At 40.0% G+C, this 17,856-nt stretch overlaps 1 protein-coding gene across 2 annotated transcripts in view; it reads right to left on the bottom strand.

Moving 5' to 3' along the window:
• Positions 1-17,856, bottom strand: part of ARHGAP6 (Rho GTPase activating protein 6) — a 500,263-nt gene that overhangs the window by 43,391 nt on the left and 439,016 nt on the right. For both annotated transcript variants that reach the window (XM_073354775.2, XM_073354779.2), the window contains exons 4-7: positions 13,375-13,631; positions 7,884-8,079; positions 6,751-6,806; positions 2,793-2,943 (exon numbers count right to left, since the gene is read on the bottom strand). In XM_073354775.2, the coding sequence (XP_073210876.1) occupies positions 2,793-2,943; positions 6,751-6,806; positions 7,884-8,079; positions 13,375-13,631 (660 nt within the window). The remainder of the gene's footprint in view (positions 1-2,792; positions 2,944-6,750; positions 6,807-7,883; positions 8,080-13,374; positions 13,632-17,856) is intronic.

The following is a 17,856-nucleotide window of genomic DNA, read 5'->3' on the forward strand; positions in this document are numbered from 1 at the left end:
GCTACCAGCCTCCTTATTTGTCCCCTTCAATTCAGTGTTGAGATCCACTTTAGCTGGCACAGAACACCAGTCATGAGTGAAAGAAGAAAACTTCCCCTCTGGGGCAACATTCAGAAAAAGAAAGAAAGCAAAGGAAGCTTTTCTATCTAAGTAGGAAGAAGCTCTTCTGAGATACATAAACACAAATGTTCACGGTGAGCCTTCCGGCCCCAGTGACGACGTGAATTGTGAGGAGATGCCTGATCTTCCAGTTAGTCAAAGTGCAGGTGACCTGGCAGCTACTGCAGCATCCATATCTCCATCTGAAATGGATGTAACCACGCACATTCCTGAAGAAAAGTGTAGATCAGAAAAGAGTGTGGTGGAGGCGCAAGAAACAGCTGCTGCTGCGTTTAATTCCTTAAGTCAAGATGATCCAGGACTGTGGGCCCATTTGAGCAGTAGCCTGAGGGACTTCCTTGTACTGCATGGGCCACAGCAAGTGAAAAATGTCCTGTTCCCCAAAGACAATGAAAATAGAAGTTTCCATCCAACACATTACTGGCGTGAAATCCCCAATGGTGACAAAGTGGAGAGGTCATGGCTTATGTACTCAAAAACCCAGAATGCTGCATACTGTTTTTGTTGCAAACTCTTCCAGTCTAATGTTCCAGCCACATTGTGTTCTACAGGAACAAAGGACTGGAAAAATCTGGCTAGAAATCTGAAATGCCATGAGAAGGCAGCAAATCACCAGAGAGCATTCCATAGGTGGAAAGAGCTTGAGATAAGACTAAGGTTAAAGGCCACCATAGATGATCAGCATCAAGAGATGATTGCATCAGAGTCTCTTACTGGCAAAATGTTCTGAAAAGGCTCATTGCCATTGTGAGAATGCTTGCTACCCAAAATCTAGCACTGTGTGGCACTTCAGATCAGCTGTATATGCCAAACAATGGAAACTTCCTTAAAATTGTGGCGCTGATGACTGAGTTTGATGCTGAACTCCAGGAGCATCTAAGAAGAGTCATCACCCAAGAAATGTACACGCACCACTGCCTTGGTAAAACTATTCAAAATGAAATTATACAGTTACTGGCAACAAAAGTCAAACAGAAGATTGTGGCAGATCTGAAGCCAGCAAGATATTACTCTGTTATTCTGCACTGCACACCTGACATCAGCCATACGGAACAAATGACTTTAATGGTGCGTTTTACAACAACAGAACCTAGTGAAAATGTCCCTGCAATGGTGACTGTCAGAGAGCATTTTCTAGAATTTATTGACATTGATGATACTACAGGAGCTGGTATGACAAATGTGCTTCTTAAAAAGCTGGAAGATACGGGATTGTGATAGCTGACATGAGAGGTCAGGGCTACGATAATGGTGCCAACATGAGAGGAAAGAACAGAGAAGTGCAGACACGGATCCGAGAGTTAAATCCTCAAGCTTTTTTTGTCCCATGCAGTTCTCATTCATTGAACTTGGTGGTCAGTGATGCAGCATCAGCTTTGAGCGAGGCTGCTGAATTTTTTAATGTAATTTAAAGCATCTATGTATTTTTCTCTGCATCAACTCATCAATGGCAAATTTTGAAGCAACATCTGTGAACATCCTCTCTGACACGGAAACCACTGAGTGCCACACAATGGGAAAGTCGAGCGGAGGCGATAAAGCCGATCGAACACCAAATTGGGAAGCTAGATGATGCCATAGTTGCCATTATGGAGGATAATGCTATGACGGGAACTGTTCGTGGGAGAACAGTGGCAGAGGGAAATGGAATCACCAGAAACATACATAACTTCAAATTTCTGTGTGGCTTAGTGTTGTGGCATGACATACTGTTTGAAATAAATGTGGTAAGCAAGAGACTCCAACGTGTTGACCTTGATATATCTGGAGCAACGGAACAACTGGACAAAGCAAAGTCATACCTACAGTCTTACTGGCAGATGAGGGATTTCAAAACATCCTGAAGAGTGCACAGAAGTTGGCAGGGGAACTTCACACTGAAGCTATTTTCCCACCCATACAAGAATATAAGAGTCACCAAAGAAGACGACATTTTGATTACAAGGCACGGGATAATCCCCTAAGAAACCCCAAACAACAAATCAAAGTTGAATTCTTTAACCAGGTGCTAGATTGTGCAATAAAGTCAGTTGAAGAACGTTTCATGCAGCTCAATGCCTATAAGCCAAAACTTCTGCAAGAGGAGGCAGGAGAAAAGAAACATTTCTTTGGCATGATTATTGTTTTGGAGAGGGGCTGTATGCAACTGCTCAGAGGTTTGCAACACTGGAAATAATCCAGGCATTAGTGGATTAGTGGGCAGAGCAATAACAAGTCCATGAAAAATGTGGCATAATCACATGGCTCTATCATTTACCTCATTACTCTATAAAGCCCCCAATCCAAAATTTGGATCTAATGAGGTAGACTCTTCCACCTGAGCAAGCCCCATTGATTTTCATGTGACTCTGCATGAGCATAAAAATCAGCCTTTGCAGATCCAATTACAGAATCCGGGCATGTGTGTATGCACGTGGATAGACAGAATGTGATTTTCTATATACACTGAATAACCTCCATGTTGCTGAGAATTTTTTTTCTGTGTTGTACCTATCCAGCACCAAAAGCAAGTAAAGCCCTTTGCAACACATGAGAAAATTCACAAATATTCGCAATGAACTGGAAGTAGAGGGAGTGTTAAGGCTCTTAAATAAAATGTTGTTAGTGGCCTCGTGGAGCATGTAGAACTGAGCTTGTGGAAAAACACTAAAAGAAGAGGTTGTGAAGCTCACAGAGTGTGTTGATGAAGGCAGTGTAAAGTTCTTTGGTGAGAAGTGGATCTGGCATATCTCGTAGAAATTCCTTTAATAAAGCAGCAACGTCATGGATGCTGTGTTCTTCTTCTAGCACAACATCTACACCACGGTCAAACTCTTCCCGTAACTGGAAAAAATCAGGACAAAAGAATAGTCACACCACAGCATACTCATTAGTATAGTATATTACCTAAGAGAACATATTTTTAGATATGGATTTACCCACATTAACATTTCAAGTTTGCTGTTCCTGGGAAGGGCAGGCATACAACTCACATTTAGTTGCTGACTATTTCCATTATATACAGAATCCCTGGTATGTGCCAGATTCTTTTTTTTTTTTTTAAAAAGGGAGGGAGATATTTTTGTTCTTCAATTAATTTATGGTAGTCTTTTACCAAAAATAGAGCACCAATGAATTTAATCGTCATGAAAATAAGAGAATAATATACTTGCTGGAATCAGTTATAATAAGAATATGTAGTAGACATGTTTCCCCATACAGCCTTGCTCCATTATTCCTACTATTCAGCTCCTGAGCCCTTCAGGAGCAGAGAGAGACTATAAGTCATGCTGCATAGTGTAGCAATTTTCATAATAGGAATAAATAAATAAGAAGAGGCCAAAAGTCAAATTTCTCTTGTGACCGGAGATTGCATTGGAATCCAGGTTTCTGGAAGCAAGAAGCCAAGTTTGCGAACACATTGTGGCACCTTGCCCTGATATTTCCTGCTCCTCCTAACCATTTATTTATTTTCACAAAGTGATCACCATTAAAAAGTGAACAAACAGCCAAGTGACTTCATCACAGAATCTGAGTTCTACTGTTGTTTCTAGCCACAACTGCAGTCAAGAGCACAAGAAATGAGCAAGTCTAGCACTGTTAGCAGCAACAGACTTGCCAAAGGGGACATGGAGAGTCTAAGTCACTAGCCCTGCCTCCTACTTATACACTGCCAATTTTGCATGGGGAATGCACACTGAACTGTGTAAAAGGTTGTCACAGTCCCCTTTCCAGTATGTGTGCTACCCCAGCACCCATGGAAGTATTCTGCACATGCCTTTTTCAAACTGTTAGTCTTGTATTCAAAGTTGAAATAATAATTTATGAAATTGTTTTCTAGGAGTACAGTACTTCAAACCTTTGCTAGTATGCAGGGGAATTTCAAATATTTAAATCACCCCAATGACAAATTATAGGTAAATGTGGCTCAGAAGAAAAAATGAGCCCCCCCCCACAACTTACTTGTAGTGGGACTGAGATGTTTATAGGCAAATCACAGACACAAGAGCAGGCAAATCACCAGGAAAGTATATGCCTACATTGATCTTAGTCTTGAGCAATGGGAAATCATGTAAATGTAGATGAGTGTTGAAAATGCCACATTTTCTAATGCAAACTTGGTCCGAAGGGTTGACACTTTGGGAGTGTTTAAGGGCCTGGTGTAAAAACTGGGGTCCCCTTTTCACTGTGAGCTTTGCTATTAAGTGTGGGATTCCCACACTTGAGCATGAAGCCTAGATCAGCCAATTTGTTCTTACTCCATTATTACACTTCCCTGCCCATGAGACCCTGCTTTGTGGGTATTATTTTTCCAGCTGAGGACTTCAAGGGATTCCATTCACAACCCAGTGCCAATCCTCAGATTGGGTGGCAGAGTTACTGTGGAACATCATGAATAGAGCTGAGCGAATAACTGATTTTTTTGGTTTAATGGCCAAACCAAAAAAAAAAAAAAAATTCAGCCTTGTTCTGGTTTATTTGAACTGACATTTTCAAAACAAAATATTGAATTGAAATGATATTTTCTAAACAAAATGGACCCCACATGGTGGGGCAAAGCGTTACCACTACTTCTAATAACATCTAGCTCTTATATAATCCTTATGGATCTATAGATCACAAAAGGTCACCAGGATGGCCTCCAAAGGGATGTTGTAATTAATAGAATATCAGACATACGTTGTCCATGGAATTATTTCAGTTTGAGATATAATATAAGCAGTATAAAAAGGCAATATCTTTCCATTTCTCATTAAGAGATCTCTCAGACACACTGCTTTTAATTACAGTCTTTTCATCAGACGTTAGGAAGCATACCTAGTAAGCATTAAACAATGGCTTCCAATTGAGGTTTAGGAGATTACAAGTAAAATGGTGTACATATTTGCAATTGCTCTAATGCTTCCTTCCCCGCTCAACAACCCAAACAAATCCACTGGCACACACATTTCTTTGTTCTTTGCAAAGAAATTCACCTGAAATAGAAAACTCTCACTTCAGAAAACCCTTGTCCATCTCGCATACAGGAAAGCCTGTGAACAGCTGTAGACGCACAACTAAAAAAGTGTTTTGCAAAGCCTTCTATGGTACAGAAAATGGACAGATTTTTAATTGAAATCAGACCTTACATATCCCGCACTCTATGTTCATGATGACAGCATTTATTATTGTTACTGCAAAAGGTCCAGACATTTCCATGTGGTTTAATACAATACATGAGTTAATTTAATTAAATACATTAGTTTAATTTAATACAAAAATACCAAACTGTTTTGCCTTGCTACGTTTTTGGAAGCTCGGTAAAAGGAAAAACAGGTAGTAAACGACTTTCAAGTGGAGGTTAGCTCATTGCCTAGTTCATGACTGCCCAGCCTCTGGTTCTTTCCACGGGAATGATATGATTGTAGGTTTGCACTTGCCTTTGCTTAAACAACAGATATTTTGTAGTTAAAGCCTGTAGCTCAAATGGTAACTTATTTTTCCTTGATTTTCCCAATTTAGTGGGTGATCTGTAAGCTACCTTGGTAGAATAAAAATGTCTAACTTCTTGATACATAGCCCACGCAGTTGTCAGAACTGGCATACAGTAATCTACAACTCTAAGGGATATTGAATCCTGCCTTCCAGAATGCAGAGAGCAGAGCTAGATTACCCATCAGAGCTCACTTCCAAGGGGACCAGCCCTGTGTCATGCAGGACCTCAGGTTTTCAGGATCTGGCTCATCCCGCTCCTTCTTTTTGCTCTTTTGTACCATATTGTTTACTCTGATACCTCCTTGTAACTACTGTACCTCCAAACTTAGTATAACTAGCAGATGTTACAAGGCTATCCTCTGTCATCCATCTTTTAGTGTGTGTGGCTGCTGGGAGGGAGTGTGAGCGTTAACTCCCAGCTCTGTCTTTATCATTGGATCCCCATGGTGCAGAATCTTTGCTTTCTCAATGTTCGGCTGAGACTGGGACTTGGATGGGAGAAAACTATTTGAAATTAATAGGGGTAAGAGAGGTGACGCTTACGAGATGGAATTCGGGGGTTGAAGAGGTTGATTTCTCCCTATATAATTTAATATCCCGCAACTTCTGTGTAAGAGATTTGTAATTTGGGTTTAATTTAATCATCAACTCTTTCTGGAATGTTAGATAGAATTGGCAGCCAAGAGTACACCTCCTCCATTCAGTCCAGGTATTTGTCAATTTTTCTTTCAAACCTAAACCTTGTCACTGAACTCTACTCAAATCTCATGCTCTACACTGCTTCTTCAGTTGTGAGATGATCCAGACTATACTGAGATTGCTAACCTGCTGAGACCCTGATACGGATTTCACCAAAGGTGAAGGTGGGCAGTTAAAATTGGGCAGAGGGAGCAATTCTTATTTGACCATTTTTGAACTTGTAAAAAACAAATGTAGTTCAAGATTTAGGTTAGAATTCTTGTTTTCTTTGAACTGTTTTGCTCCTTCCTGAGCGGAAGGGGACTGGAAACAGCCTACTCAGAGCTACCATAGATAATACCCAAATACCATAAAGTCACTTCCACAAAAAGCTCTACTTTCATCTACCGTGAGGAGGGGGAAATAATCACATTACTAGAAATTCTATTGGTGAACAGTCAAAAACAGTCAAGTTCATGTAACTAAATGTCTGCTCACCTGTCTGACTCTCTTTTTTGAGCTTCCAACTCTGAATATTCCAACTGTCTGGAGACCTGAAAGCATAGCATATTAGCAGACTGTTTCACTGTTTAAAAACTCGGTCAGAAACTGCATTGAAACAAAAGCAATCTGAGCTATGTGCATTAGCCACAGTAGAGAATAAAAGCATTTCTCTAAACACGTGTTTACCCAGCTCAGGAGACTTAAGGTGCCTTGGGACAAGGAGTTTTTCAATTTAATAAAACTTTTGGATTACTTGACCTGCCGAACTGCAGTTCAGTGCTACTTTTTGTGCCATCTTTTCAATGCTACATCAACAGGCAGGCAGACAGGTGGATGTTGTGGTGGCAATTTTGCTTTAAGGGGCAGCACATCTAGGAGTGATATCACAGGAAGGAGAGAGGCAGGAGAAGTGTCCATAATTAACAGAGCTGGGACACTGGGTGGGGGAACAGGGGGTAGGCCTTAGGACACTTCTGGCAGTCTGGGGTTTTAGGATTCCTCCCCCAGTTTTGTATGTGTCTCTGAAAACAAGGCTGAGTGTTTTCCTGCGGTGGCGGGAGAAAGAGGACATTTAGGTTGAGCAAGAGCTGTGAAGAACTTGAGCTGACAGGTAGACACAGCAGAGACTGGCTGCGGGGGAGGTTTTTATCAAAGTAGAAAATTAAAAGAAGTTGTATTTGTACTTTTGGCAGGTTGCTTGTTAGTTGTTAGTCAGTCTGGTCACTTAGACTGTAAGCACAATGGGTGGGGGGCCTTTATGTGCTACCAGAATACAAATAATTAATAATATTTTGCTGCTGTATGAATATTCATGAGATATTCACTTGCAAGCTAGTTAACATTAGTAATCAAACAACTTGTCAACAGGTCTCACTTTACAAGCAGGTTGTTGTGGAGTGATAAGAAATTGAGGTCATAATAATAGTTGGTCAAATGCCTAGGTAAATAATGTTATTACCATGAAGTGGTTTAAAATATACTATAAATGGGTTAAAAATGTATATCACACTAAACATTATAAGAACATGTATATGTATGCCTATCTGAGTATATAATGTTTAGTTCTACATACATGAACCCTCATAAAAATGTATCTTTCTACCTAAAGCAAAATGAAATACACTTACCATGTTTTTCTAAATGCTGGCAGCAGCTATCTACAAGCCGGGGAACCTGTCTATAAATAGGGTTCAGACTTAGTTTCTTATCCCTTGCCTTTTCTTTCTTGCTTTGAGCTTCAGCTGGCAAAGAGAGTTGTAGAGCTTCTAGCAGTCGGGATTGATTGTCATCAAGATCTGTAATAGAGTCCACAGACATTGCGCCCTGTAAAGTACACATACATGCAAACAATCAGTAAGGATGGAATCAACTAAGCAGCTCCCTTCCCTTAAGAGCGTATCTAATGAGGTCTTTTGACCACTGATCTTATATATTAAACAACATACATACAAAGTGCCCCTGATTCTCCCCTTCTTGACACTGTTCTACTCCAATGGAGTTATACCAGTATAAAATCAGTGTTCTGGAGTGGAGAATCAGGCCCACTATATAAAAGAAGCCCAATTCACTGTTATTCTGCACTTTGTGTAATCACCTATACTAGTGCAAAGAGGGTATAAAACAGTACCAAATGTTTTACACCTACTTTGTGCTTATTTTTACAAGTGTAATTGCATAAAGTGCAGGACAGTTGTAAATCGGGCCGTGTGTGTACATTATCTATATAAACATACATATGCATGTATGGGTATATTCACACTTTTTTATTGGGCCCACATCTTGTGTAATAACCCCAGTGAAAAGGAATGCAAAGTATATTATACACACACACACTTTATATACATAGACACATCTACAGTACCTCAGATAACTGCATAATCCTGCAATGTATTTTTACTTTTGAGTTGTGAAGGACCAGGGATAGGCTCTACATGGAGCTCTTTTTCGACAATCTGCCTTTTCTGCTCTAAATATTTTTAAAACATTTAACATTGTAATAAAATCTTTAAATACATACATTTTTGAACTAAAGGAAGGCACAGCCTCCCATGCAGTGAAAAAGGCATAAGAGGTAAAACACTTCCAAAATTTGACACCTAAAAATGAAGGCCAGCTATTCCCAAACACAAAAAAGATTAATATCCCTATGCAGTGTTGCTGTAGCCACGTTGGTCCTGGGACATTAGAGAGACAGGTGGGTGAGGTAATATCCTTTACTCAATGTTGGTTCAACAAAAGATATTACCTCACCCACCTTGCCTCACTAGTATTCCTATAACATTATTACATTCCATCGACTCGTCCTGTTTAAATTCCTAGGCAAAAATCTTTTGTGGATACAGTTAAGCTTGTAGATCACAATTATATTAAAAAGATTTTTTTTAGTAAGTGTTTTAATTCCATTGACATTTATTGGCAAGCTAAACTGTTTCTTAATGAAGGTTGGCATAGTAATTTCCTTTTTTATTTACAGATTATTTAAAAAACCTTGATATAAAAACATCTACTGTAAATTGTTATATTTCCTTTTATTACAGATAAAATATTTATTATAACTAAAGATGTGGTGTGAAAGAATTCAGTACATGTTGTTCAAGGGAACATTTGAATTGTAGAATTCAAATCCAATACTCTGCTGGAAACCTTGGTAACCTCTTTAAATGCAAGATGTTCTGCTGACAGAGTATACAAATTCCACAACCTGTGTTGGTGGAATATGTAAGCAAATAGAACCTGAGAAGTTCATATGACATAAGTTACTAATTTTGCTGGTACAATTCTCTGTCAGCCCATGACTGAACTTTATAAATATTTCTAGCCCTTGGACAAACTTATAAAGTCCACTGGGAACTGACTGAAAATTAAAATCTTTCATTAATAACATCTAAAATAACCATATGACCTTATCAAAAATAGTCTTGTTTCCTGGATCTCATGGAAGACTTATGAATAAAACAACCTCGAAGTTGCTAGACCCATTCTTTTTTGAGATTCAGTTTTACAAAAATAATTACAAGACCTTTCACAAAGTCAGCTTCACCTCAATTTCAGTTTCATTCTCTGAAAAATGCTTTGTCTGACCCCCCTCAATTCCTCCCAAAGCAAAAAAAAAAAAAAAAAAAAAAGATACATTGGCTACATACCACAAATGTAAAACTTCACGTGGAAATTACGTTTTTTTGAGGATTTTGGACACAGGGGGTTTCAAAACTGGGCTTACAGTGGAGAACTTCTTTTAAAACACCAGTGATGTAGGATGAGATTTTCAAAACATTCAGATTTGGCTTAACTCTGATCCTATTGAAGGGCATAATGGAATTCCCCTGGACTGCAATGGGAGCAGATTTCAGTTAATGCTGAGAGCTATTGAAAAACCCCACCCACAGTCACTACTGCAGTTCCAGAAATACTGCCATCTCAGGAGAAAGTTTATTCCCCTTACACAGCTTGGTTAATAAAAGAGATGGGACTGTGCTCACATTATTTCAGTGCATTTTGGCATAGATAACGTATTAACATAGGGCCAGAATCATCCCTGGCATAAGCAGGTGAAAATCTATTGAAGGCAATGGAGTTGCACCATCTAATGACAATAGCCCTTTTGGTCCACAGACATCTGTAGGATTCCATCACAAAGTCCACGACCCATCGCCACCACAACAGTCACTAATTGGTGCCCTTGTTACGAGCCTGAGCTGAGAGACCAAGGATTGACTACATAAAATTAATCACCCTCTCATTCCTTGCGATAGTCCCTCCAGGTCAAGGTTGAAGCACAATAGCAGGTGGTGTTGACAGGTTTGCACTACTGCTTTTACCTTCAATACACATTTGACCATTTTCTTTGATATATTTAATAGGAAAAAAAACTTTGGGACTCCCAGTATGCACTGCCCAGGAGGTAAAATGTAAGAGGCAGAGTACCCAGAGTCGGTATTATGGAATGGGACAGTTTCCAATGCTTTCTCTTTTCATCTGTGATGCTGCTAAAATATCTTTTAGGAGAAAGAGTATGGGAGTAATAGGACAAGAACACCTGAAGTGCAAGTTTTCTTTTGCATCGGATCATGTATTTCAAAACGGAAGTTGGGGTGCCGTATGAAAACTACCATACTTATCTGAAGGCCCAAGGAATCTCCAGCCAGAAGTAATATACAATATGTGTCTCTAGGGATGACCAGAGAAAGGGAGTGGTAAGCTACTGCCAAATCTCAAGAAAGCAAAAGCACTTAACAAAATTTAAAATACGTCTGCAACATAGATAGATATTTGGAAACTTATTCAGGACTTGGCCAAAATCCAATATATAAATCAATCTATCCCATTTTAAAGGAGATTGAATAAAGAAGAGACAACATAAGGCAGTGTCTTTAGAACACAATCTGAAATATGGTAAACAAGAATACAATCTTAGGAACTTCACAAAAAAAAACCTCCCCAAATACTTCATAGGTTTCTTGATAGTATCTTTTTCATTTTCACTAAGCAGTGACTGAGAGAGGACACAATAGCCAACTGCAGATATCTGTAGACTGTTAACACCAAAGAGGGAAAGGAATTATTTATGGTAGAGGTAATGAGATAAAACAGAGAGGGGATATCTAGACTGAATATTAGGAAAAACTATCCGATAGCGGAAGGCCAGAATGTGGAATAGTCTCCCACAGGAAGAGGTGGTAGCCCCATCAGTTGCAACATTTAAAAGTAGGTTAGAAAATGCACTGTCGAATATCCTGTAAGAAACACTCCAAGAATGGCTGGGGAATGGCCTAATAAAGTGTAGAAGTTAAAGACAGAAGAGAAATGTGAGGTTGTTATAGTTAATAATTCAAACACATTCTAAATAGAAAATTATGTCTGCTTCTACCTCAACTGCTTGCCTTCGGCTACACTTTTATTTATCTCTGAGGTGAACCATATGATATTATATCACCATGACTGTGTACTGAAACTTCAGCCACAATACCCTGCAAGTGGAAGTACTGACTTCCATCTCTCTTGTTCATACCAAAAAGGTGTCAAAAACACAGACTGCTAGGAACTTAGCACTGGGGGGATTGGGGCACATCTTTTAGATGAAAGATTAAACCTAGATTTCTTCTGCTCATCCCTGATGGCTGTCCAAGTGGAAATTAAATATCTCACAGCACTTTTTGAAAAATAATAGGGGATGGCTCCCATCTCCTGGTCAATAATTCTCTCTCTCACTAAAACAGATTCCTATAACTATGGCTACATATAACATACTACTGAATTACTGTACCATTTACTGTAATTGTTTTGTGCTACTGGAATCTAACTTATTGCTTGTGGTACTCTGGGATACACTGTATCAAATACTGCATAAAATCAATTTTTATTTTGTTAACGCTATACTTTACAGAGTCCCCCACAGTACTTCCCCATAAAAGCTTTGATGCAGGGGAGGTGGAGAAGAGTGAATGTCGCTGAGGATTCCTCAGGAACATTTCTTTTTTCCTTAGCTCCTCTGGTATCCCCAACACTTAGATTAGTTGTCAAGGTTTAATTTTTCTCTCCATTTTTCCACATAAAAAGGCAACGTGAGTAGCATTCACGACAGCTTGTTCCAGTACCATCTGATTTTTTTTGTAAAGAGCTCAAACTGTGACATTATCTACTTTACTGCAGTGTTGCGTCAGTTCAGAGCATGGCATCAAGTTATGAAACCCAAGGGATGAAACCCGGCAAACAAGAGGCTTATCAGATATCCATATCATATGCAGGAGCAACATTCTATTTCAATTTAGACACTAACGACTAGATCTGAGTCCCACTGACATCAGCACTAGTTGGGTCAGGTCCCAGTGCTTAAATTCTCTGACTAGCACATGGCCTGAGGAGCTGGGCTGGGTGTTACAGATGTGAGCAGTGGAGAGAGGAATCTTCCTTTGCAGATATCATCTTCTGCACAGCATGGTGATTGCAGACACCTGTGCTGCCTGTAGACTCCTGCCCCCACCTCATGCCACAGAGCCACACTTGTTCTGCTGCCAAGGGAGCCCTCCATGAGCTAAGAGGCAGGGGCATGATTTGCCACCAAGGGCGTGATCTGGATCTCACACATGGTTTATCCTACTGTTATTTTCACTAACTTTTATAGTGAATTTGATTTACTCTGAGGTATGTGACATCTAAATCAGGCCATAATGATTTTTACTAGTGGATGCTAATAATTAAATTAATTTCTGTTTTTTTGGACTCTAAATTAGAATATGAAAACCTATGAACATCAGTCACATATGTGTAGTCCATCTACCATCACCAGTTGAAAAAAATACACATGGTCAGGGCCTGCAGAACTGGACAGGCCAATCTGAACCAAAGTGGAGGAAAACCGAAAGTCTCGTATCCCTTATGGTGTTGTAATAATCATGCAGTGTCCATCTTGTTCTCTTGTATCTTGTTCCCAGTTGGGAAAGCAGGCTGACTATTAAGATTACAACTTCCACCATTAACAAGGGCTGGCTCGAACCACAACCAGCTTTATTTAAATGTGGTCAGAAACCATCATGCACAAGTTTAATTTTTGGTGCTGACCAGAGCCTGAGGCCCCAGCAGGTTCCCCAGTGTGCATTAAGCTGTTACAGGTAAACTTACCCTTCTTCTGGCACGTGGTGCTGGCTCTGGTGTGTTAGGGGAAGTGGATTCATTTGGTGTTTCCGAGGTCGAGCTAAGAGATGAGTTACTGCTTGAGAGTTCTTTGTTCTGTCTTTTAGTTCCAAATGGTAAGAGAGAGGCTACAAAGTCTGACACATCTTTCTGCTCTTCTCTCTGAGAATCCTGCTTAAGTTTGTAGGCCCGGTCATTAGCAATCACTTGGGACAAGGGCATTCCAAAAGCCTGGGGTACGAATTCTGCAACAAGAACAGAATTATTTATTTGTTAAATTTGTTTCACTTTATACCAAACTTGTAAAAATAGCAATCATCCCAAGACTCTTGATATCTTTGACAACTTTCAACTATATAACAATCTCATTAAGGTAACTGCTCCCTCTCAGTAATAACTCCCAGATAACTATGTACTAGCTGCACAGTGTAGAGGAAGCATAGTCTATGGTTAAGGCACTATAATAGGCTTGCTAGGAAACTGGATTCTGTTCCCAGCTCTGTCATGTACTCCCTAGGTGACCTTGGAAAAATCATTTCAGCCTAGTCTATACGCTTTACTATGTTGGTATAGATAAAGCAGTCTGACCCCCATGATGTGGATGCAGTTATACTAGTGTAATGGTACTTTATGTTGCTATCGCCATTTCTATATGGAAAGAGGAATAAGCGATACTAGTATAAGGCATCTTTATACCAACATAACTGCCTCTGCACTGTGGGGTTTAACAGTGTGTGAGGGGAAAATATCATCCCCCTAACAAACATAGTCATACTGGTAGAAAAATGGCATAGACCAGGCCTTAGCATGAAATTTTCAAAAGCGCCTAAGATGTTTTGGCTAAAATGATCAGCAGTGAATTGGTTAATAACATTGTCTTTTAAAGTGTCATTATTAAGCATTAGAGCTAAGAGCCATTTGAGATTAATGGAGTCAGTTCATTTGTCTATTAGAGCTATTGGTTCAGTCTGGTTTCTTAAGTTATGTAAAACTGTGCATCTAAACAGAAAGTAAAATGTTTATTAAGTCTTTGAGACCAACTCATCCCTGGTGAAAGTGGATGCAACTCTAAACACTAAAGTCATTGGCTTTGAACCCATATAGGAGCTGAATTTGGCACACAGACAACACAAACAGGGATGCAGAGGAAGCAATTCCAGCTTCAGAAACAAAGGACAAGCAGAAATTCCTATAAATGCATTTTCTGTCACACTTTTTAGAAATACCCTTCCTCTACCAGACTTCCTGTTGGGATCGAATGCCCAGCTGTATTTTGTAGAACACCTTTGTAAGTCTTAGCATTTTCACTGAGATTATAACAAGGCATTGGAAAAAAAAAGTGTACTCCCTGAATCTTGAATTGAAGCATTATTGTATTATCAGACCTAAGGAGACAAGAGACTCTATTTTGCTCTGGTTAGAGTCATCATCACTACACTTTAGAAGTAAAGCATGCTAGGACACAAACCAATTTAGTGGCCAGACTAAACCAAAATTGGGAAGCTGATTCACTCATATCAAGTGAGTTTGGAGGAGACCAGTACACTGAATGACATCTCAAAACAACTTGCTTTTAATTTAGAACAAGTAAAAATATCACAACAGAATATTTAAGTGTTAATCAAGCAGTATGTAATGTTACTAATTCTAAGAGATCAAAGAACCATGTCAGTCCATCCTTCACCCCTAAATGAATAATAATAAGATTTTAAAAATAAACACATGGTATTGTTTTGGGTTGTCTTCTGATTTTTTCTCATTTAGGGACCCCAATTTGGAGGCAATTATTTCAGGTTGAAAGTTCAACTTTAAAATGCACACACACTAACATGGACCTCCCTTCTGCTGTTTAATGGAGGACTTCATTTAGCCCATCATAACACCTATGGCGTGGAGCTGTTATTCATTCTTTTCCCGGTTTCTATCTCTATCTCTCTCCTGTCTCCTCTTCATTTCCCCAACCCCTTTCCTGCCCCATCAGACTCCTGTCCCCCACATTCTCCTTCCTCTCAGTACTCTGTCCTCCTGACTTTGCGTCCATGCTGCCCGGGTTCCCTGCCTCCAAATTGTTCTCTTGGCTCCCACAGTGACCCTTACACTGTGTCATTCTACTGTATCTACAGTGTCCTCCTCCACCTTCCAACTGCCTCCTATATTCAGCTGTCCCTTCACTTTTCTGGGGAAGATCATTGAGAAATTGGTGTTAGACCAACTCCAGCAGCAAATGACACCTTCCGATTTTGGGCTCCCAGTCAGTCACGCTTGGGATTTAGATGCGATATGGAAACAGCATTGATCTCTTTCCCAATGATCTCCTGACTACGGAGGTCAGATGATACTACTAGCTCTACCTCGACACTGTTGATCATGGAGTGCTACTAATATGAATTTGGGACCTTGGCTGGGCTGGAAAGAATTACCTTAAAATGGCTCCACTCTTTCCTGGTCACAGAAGGTACTCTGGGGCAACACTCTTCCTCCTCCAGGACTGTTGGTTGTTGAGTTTGATCGTGTCACCCCACCTGTTCAACATGTATGTACAGCTACTAGGGGAGATTCTCAAGAGCTATGGCTATTGTGCCATCAATAAACTGATAGTAGTCTACTGTATGCCTTCCTCTCAGAAGATCTTAACCACTTATCTGATTTCTCAATGTGTGGCAGAGGTGGGGACCTGGATGAAAACCAGCTGGCTTGGGTTCAGGCTAGATAAGAGAAAAGTGATGCTGGCTGGCAGTAGGAATCCCTTTAAAGAACCGGCAAAACCAATAAGATCACCCTCTTTTGAAAAAATTAATCTACCTATTATCAAACTGGCTCACAAGCTCAAGGTCTCATTAGAGCAGCAGTAATCAGAATATATTTTTCTTTGCTAACCAAGAGATGGTGCCTATTACTCTCAGATGCAGACCCTGCAGTCATCCATGCCTGTGTTACATCAAGGCTAGACTAGTCTAGACTAGCCAGTCCTCACTTATAGACAGCCCCCCAACCTGAAGCAAAGACTCACCAGCAACCACACAACAAAAACACTAACCCAGGAACCTGTCCTTGCAACAAAGCTCGATGCCAACTCTGTCCACATATTTATTCAAGTGATACCATCATAGGACCTAATCACATTAGCCACACTATCAGAGGCTCATTCACCTGCACATCTACCAATGTGATATATGCCATGTACCAGCAATGTCCCTCTGCCATGTACATTGGCCAAACTGGACAGTCTCTATGCAAAAGAATAAATGGACACAAATCTGACATCAGGAATCATAACATTCCAAAACCGAAAGGAGAACACTTCAACCTCTCTGGCCACCCAGTAAAAGATTTAAGGGTGACAATTTTGCAACAGAAAAGCTTCAGAAACAGACTTCAAGGAGAAACTGCTGAGCTTGAATTAATACGCAAACTAGATGCAATTAACTTGAGTTTGAATAGAGACTGGGAGTGGCTGGGTCATTACACATATTGAATCTATTTCCCTATGTTAAGTATCCTCACCTTTTTGTCAACTGTCTAAATGGGCCATCTTGATTATCACTACAAAAGTTTTTTTCTCCTGCTCAAAATAGCTCATCTTAATTAATTAGTCTCTTACAGTTTGTCTGGCAACTTCTACCTTCTCTGTATGTGTATATATATATCTTCTTACTATATGTTCCATTCCATGCATCCGATGAAGTGGGCTATAGCCCATGAAAGCTTATGCTCTGATAAATTTGTTAGTCTCTAAGGTGCCACAAATACTCCAATTCCAAAAGTGCTGGTTTTGATCTAAGCAGCCCTATTGGTTAAGATCTATTGAGATGCTTGAGCTATCAGATTTAAATACCAGGAAGACAGGGCTCATAACAACATATGCTTAAAGGTGAGCCTTCAGCTCAGTACTCACCACTCCAGCCAATCAGCAATTGATATTAGCTAACGTACTGAGATTTGTGATTTGTGTACTGAGACATACTGTGGTTTGAGTTGCGATTTGGTGTATTGAGATTTCATGTACTCTGGATTGAATCAGCAGTACATTAATGCAAACTAGGGAACTTTTAGTGCACATTTGCAGGGTCCACCCAGACACTTATTGCACGGCAGGCTGGAGCACTGTAGATTCACTCCCTGGCTTTTTGCACAATATAGACGTGTCCTAAACTGCTTGAACTAAAACATGGCTACCTACTTTTCTGTAACTATTGTTCTTTGATATGTATTGCACATGTTCATATCACTAGAGGTATGTGTGCACCTCGTGCACAGTTGGAAATTTTCCCGTAAGTAGTACCCATCAGGGAAGCATGAGCGCCCGCTAGTGCATTATGTCACTGCATGCAGGTATAAATGGCTATGCTGACCCTGACCCCTCTCAGTTTCTTCCTACTGGAAAAGACTCTAATATAGAGGGGAAGGAAGGCAGATCATGGAATGGACATGTGCAACACATCTTGAAGAACAACAGTTACGGAAAGGTAG

Source organism: Lepidochelys kempii, chromosome 1, assembly GCF_965140285.1.
Source record: "Lepidochelys kempii isolate rLepKem1 chromosome 1, rLepKem1.hap1, whole genome shotgun sequence".
Classification (NCBI taxonomy): Eukaryota; Metazoa; Chordata; order Testudines; family Cheloniidae; genus Lepidochelys; species Lepidochelys kempii.